Below are 5,179 nucleotides of genomic sequence, written 5' to 3' on the forward strand. Positions count from 1 at the left end.
AGAATGTAAAAGGTATGTGTATCAGTGTACATGTATATCGAAAAGTCACGGGTTTAGGTTTTTCAGAACGGTGAAATAATACTAAGGTCACTTTTGAAAAATGCATTTGCAGTACTTTTTGTTTACTGGAAAGTTTCACCAAGTCGCAAATATCTACGCAAAAATAAAGGAACGCTCAAAGGCATGAAAGTCAATTATCTGCAGTATTTTCTTTTCCGTACACCACTCCTTTTTCTAATGCACATCATCCTGGTTATTAAAAGCTAAATTTAAAAGAAACAAACCCAAACATAGCCTGTCAGAATTTTTGCCAGTAAACTCTACCACTCCAGTGGCAAATATAAAAGTGCAGAACATCTGGACCACATGGCTGCCCAAACACCGCTAACAATGGTACATCTGTCCAGGCTGCCTTGAGTTCTCTGGAACAGGTTTTAAATTCATTCTACAATATAAACGTAGGCATAACCTATTAATATAAACCATCTTAGAACTTAAATCTTCATGTACAAAAATGACTAAGAATATCTAATAATAACTAGTGCAGTGCGTCAGTGTTTTTGTTGTTGGTTTTTTTTTCTTTTTAATTTTTAGAATAACTAGGTATTATACGAAACTAGTTGCCATACTCTCTGGTTGGTAAAAGAGACTCTGTGAGAGCTAACAGTAAAGGCAGCCTTTTTCACACCAACCACCTACTTACTGTTTAAAAGCCTTCAATAGAAAGCAACCTCTGGCATCATTCCATTGCTGTTCATTAATAGACAATTAATATCACCCTCCTACATACTGGGTTCTGATTTGAGGACCTGGCTCAAGTTGCTAACGTCAGGCTTCCAGTGAATTCTGGGCCACTCAGAGCAATAAGCACTTGCTTGCAGTCTACAGTTTCCATCATGGACTGACTAGCTTCCCTTGGTAAAGACAAGGCTAGGATATTAGGTAAAGCACAATGTTTTACAATAAAGTGGAGCTTCACTGGTCAGCGCAGGAAATAAGCACTGGAGCCTGAGACATTTCATTTGGCTGTCCGTCATGTGGGAGAGGCGTGGCCCTCTGACTCCTGCAAAAGAAGAAAAGAAAAGCCACCCGTCATTATTTGGAGCACAGGAGGTGCTATTCTCAGACCAGAAAGGATGGAAAGCGGCACGTGGTATGGTTTAACATCCGACATTACAGCACTGTAACTCCCTGCTGCTACAGATGCCCACGTAGCATCTGTTACACTCTCTTCGTACAGGTATTCCCGCAGCAGTAAGACAATACCCTGAGGACAACCTGCAACATAATGCAAAATCAGGCAAAAAAAAGATGTGATGGCATTTGACTACCTAAAACAAAATGCATGGCTGAAGGGTAAGTTAAGAGTGCACAAGTGCTGTCACTCATTTTGTAAGGGAATGGCTTCAGTCCTCAGAAGCAGAGTACGGCTCATGTGTGGCACAAGGTAAATGCACAGACGCATATGTCATGTTCATGCGAGCCAAAAGCCAGCTTTTAAGCAATATGGAAATATACTCATCAGCAGAGCTGCACATTGGGATTACTTCAAGTTTCATGACTTAACACTTCATCAGCCCAGTACAACACCACTTTCGTTACTACAGCAGTGCTAATTTACAAATGATGCCCTGGCACAGGGGATCATAAAAATAAACTGTGCCAGTATTATGTGCTGGAAATCAACATCAATCACGGTAGCAGATGGACTTGGGAGAGCTCCTTTGCAGCCTGCCTTTTAAAATACATACACAAAGCACGTCACCACCGCCTGTTATCTAATCTCACAAGTCAGGTTCTATTTTTGTTACAGTATGTGTCATCTGCAGCAACGAAAATCTGGGGCCCACTTCTTATTTACCCAAGGACCACTTTACCTCGCTCCAGCACAGCTAAGACCCTTGCAGAAATGGAGGCACCAATGGGCTTCACACAACTGGAGCACAACGAAGTGGCCTTGGCACAAAACGCAGCTCAGGCTCACAGCTCTTAACTGAGGCATGCACAAGGTAAATAAAGCTTAACAGAAGCTTTCAAATGAAAACCATGCTGCCACTTCCAGACAAGCTCTAATTACATTTAAAAAGGAGTTTGGCTTCCATTGCCTGAGGCTCTGTGAAATTATTTAATAATTAAATTCAGTCGCTGAAACAGCACATCAAGCAAAACTCTAAAGCTATTCTTCTCATTTCCGGCTATTTGCAGACAAAAAAATGTGTTGTAAAACATAACAAACAGTCAAAAGAGTAGAAATGAGAGGAACACCTAGCCCATCAGATTTAGGTTTCCATTTGCCAAGCCTGTGAGTGACAGGGCTAAGTTTCTACGGAGAGAGTCCTCCCCTGGGGTGATTACAAGCTGGAATTTGCAACAGTTGCTGGACATTCGCTGGCTTTGGTGCTTTCAGGCCTCATGGAAAGTGCGGCATTGCTCTTTGAGATGAGATGACAAAAGGTGGGAGTAAGAAAGCAAGACCCAAACAGAAGGGTATGTAAAACATTACCTCACTTCAACAGGGACAAGAAGAGGACAAGAACTCTTAGAGGAATAAAGGGAGAAATATCACAGCAAAATGAATCCTGTTGCTCTTGTGCAATTCTGGTCAATGTTAATGGAAATCAATGAAACCACAAGGGTGTGAGTGAGAGCTGAGCTTGGCACAGCACTTCCCAAGTCTCACCTCGTGGCTTCTGACCACGGAAGATGACAGAAATGAGTTCAGACTTTTGCTCTCTTGATAGCAGACACTTGTATTGCAAAGCTGGGAGGAAAGGTCAGGCCAACTGCAGTGTGAAAACACTTCTCTCCCAAAACAATGTTGCTTAAGCAAGACAACAGCTTCTGCAGATAAGAGCCAGCAGGCTGGGTTCGGCAGACTTTTTTTTCCTGTAAGGCCCCTGAGTTTCTAAAAAGCCTTTCAATGTCTGATGCACAGTCTGAACACACAGCACAGAGTTGGCCGATGTGGGCCACAAGATCAACAGTAAAATGAGGCTGTGAATGGTTTCACCAACCACTGCCTTGTGGAGTTTCTTTGGCAGGTGGCAATCTCTCAAAAGCCATTTGCAGAGGCTGTGATGGTTTCAAACTGCCCCAGCACTTCCTGACTGACTTTTCACTGTAGAAAGGGATGAGGTTTCACCTCCAATAAGCTGCAGCGTGGAAGAACACCACTGGATAATTAAGAGCCAAGGAGGGCTTTCTGTCATTAGTTTCCTCCCATCCCAGGTCTCGCATGCAGGATATGACCATGCTGAACTGACACAACAGCCCTAAGTAACCTGCACATTCTCCACCTTATCTGTGTGGACGGTCCACTTGGTAACTGAGAGGACCAAACCCAACTGATGTGGCTTTCCACCACCCAGAGCTGTTCTGCCCCATGACATTCTGCAGGCGCTTTGCCTCCTACACAGCAAAGCACAAGAGTAAAAATAACAAGTTATCTTTCTTCAGCCACATTCAGCATAAAAACTTCGGCTGAAGTTATATGAAATTCTCTCTATGGTCTTAGGCCGCTGAAAGATGTGAATTAGCATGCGAGAGCTATTTAAATCCACTGTTATCTGACAGACGGCACCTCAATCATTAGATCTCAAGAAACACATGAACCTGTTTATACACAAAAATGGTAAGCAAGCTTAACAGGGAGGATCATTTTACTGACTAGTGAAACAGATTACATTGTCATTTAGGTGAAGACTTCACACTACTGAGCAAGTGGTGTAAAACAGACATTCATAGAAAGCTGTGGAAGAGGAAACACAGGCCAAATTAAACAGTCTGCAATTCATATGCTTTCTCAACAAGCTGGCAGTCACATACTATTCACTTAGACAACAAGGGGAAAATAAAACCATACCTGTGTACGTTTTCCATGGCTGCTACTTCTGCCAGAGCAGCTAAGCTAAAAAATGCAGACACCGCTGGCATATCTGATGTAATAGTATAATTTTCTTCTGCCTCTGCATTTCTGGAGCGTTCACTGTTGCAGTCTGTTTCTGCACTTGATGTTTTTTGAAGAGTATTTTGTGGCAGCTCTTTTGGCTTTTCCTCTGCAATAAAAGAAAGTGAAGTTTGCAAATCTAGCCCTTACATTCACACCAGCACATTGATAAACTGACTAGCTTGGTGTCAACAGAATCTTTACCTCTAGGACCTGGCATTTCCAAGTATAATGTGATTCATGCTGCAGCCTATTCTGACCAAAGCATTGGGCAGAAGCGTAACACTATGATTTATGAAGCAGTTTACTGATTTTGGATTCAACTGAGTTTGATCTTTTAAGTCAGGCAAGAGAGTATTTATGTACGTTTTAGATACAGAAGTCCTGAAAGATTATCTTAACTGCAGAAAACTCCTGCAAGGGCTGTGGCACTGCCTGTCAGAACATGGAATTCATCTTTACATCCTATAACTACATGCAGGGCAATGTCTTTGCTGCACTGGAAAGAAATTATGGAAGGTAACCATTTTCCATTTCTCCCTGTATCAGCTCTCAGTTCCAAGAGAGAAATATCCAGGCAGAGAAGACAGATTTGGGCATTCAAATAAAGTAAGTTGGCCATTATGGATTCACTGATTTCCCAGTTGATAGATACCTGTATTTTAAAGAATGACCTTTCTGAGCAGGTGTGAAACCAAGCTGACTGAAAAATCCTTTGTTGCGACTCCAATGCCATCTCCAACCATTCAATTTTAACAAAATTTCAACTCCCATTTCCTTACCCAGTGTCCCTCCTGCTGGTGACACTCGGCCATCTGCTGTTCGGACAAGATGTGTTATTTTAGTTTTCCTTGCTTTCCTTTTCTGGCTGCCAACTAAAGGCTCGTGCATCATTGCTGGCTCTGGAGTGTTTACGGCAGATAGAGAAATTCTGTTCTTCCAGGCAGATTCACTGGAATTCCTGTCTTCTGAGAATATGGCTAAAATAGGACAAACATGCAGTTTTACACGTACAATAATTCAACTACTAGCTATGCCCATTTACCATTTTGCCTCTACCTGCATAAAGCCTTCCCTCAGACGTACTCAGAGTATAACCCATAGTAAGATATGATCTGAATGCTGCAGATGTCTGCAGAGGAATAGCGGCATCAGCTCTGAAACAAATTCTAGGGGGTTCAAGTTTCTAATATTTGGGAAGGAAACTGTGAGACGGGCATTAGCACTTCAGCA

The 5,179-nt window shown here is 42.3% G+C and overlaps 1 protein-coding gene across 1 annotated transcript; it reads right to left on the reverse strand.

The window, feature by feature from the left end:
• Window positions 1-589: 589 nt before the first annotated feature.
• Window positions 590-4,920, reverse strand: BBX (bobby sox homolog (Drosophila)). The gene is made up of 3 exons (XM_010183019.1): window positions 4,729-4,920; window positions 3,863-4,055; window positions 590-1,063 (listed from the first exon to the last, which is right to left on the reverse strand). The coding sequence occupies exons 1-3, from the start codon at window positions 4,838-4,840 to the stop codon at window positions 976-978; spliced, it is 393 nt and encodes a 130-aa protein (XP_010181321.1). The 5' UTR covers window positions 4,841-4,920; the 3' UTR covers window positions 590-975.
• Between the last annotated feature and the right edge of the window lie 259 nt (window positions 4,921-5,179).

The sequence above is a fragment of the Mesitornis unicolor genome, unplaced genomic scaffold (assembly GCF_000695765.1).
Source record: "Mesitornis unicolor isolate BGI_N332 unplaced genomic scaffold, ASM69576v1 scaffold40444, whole genome shotgun sequence".
Lineage (NCBI taxonomy): Eukaryota > Metazoa > Chordata > Aves > Mesitornithiformes > Mesitornithidae > Mesitornis > Mesitornis unicolor.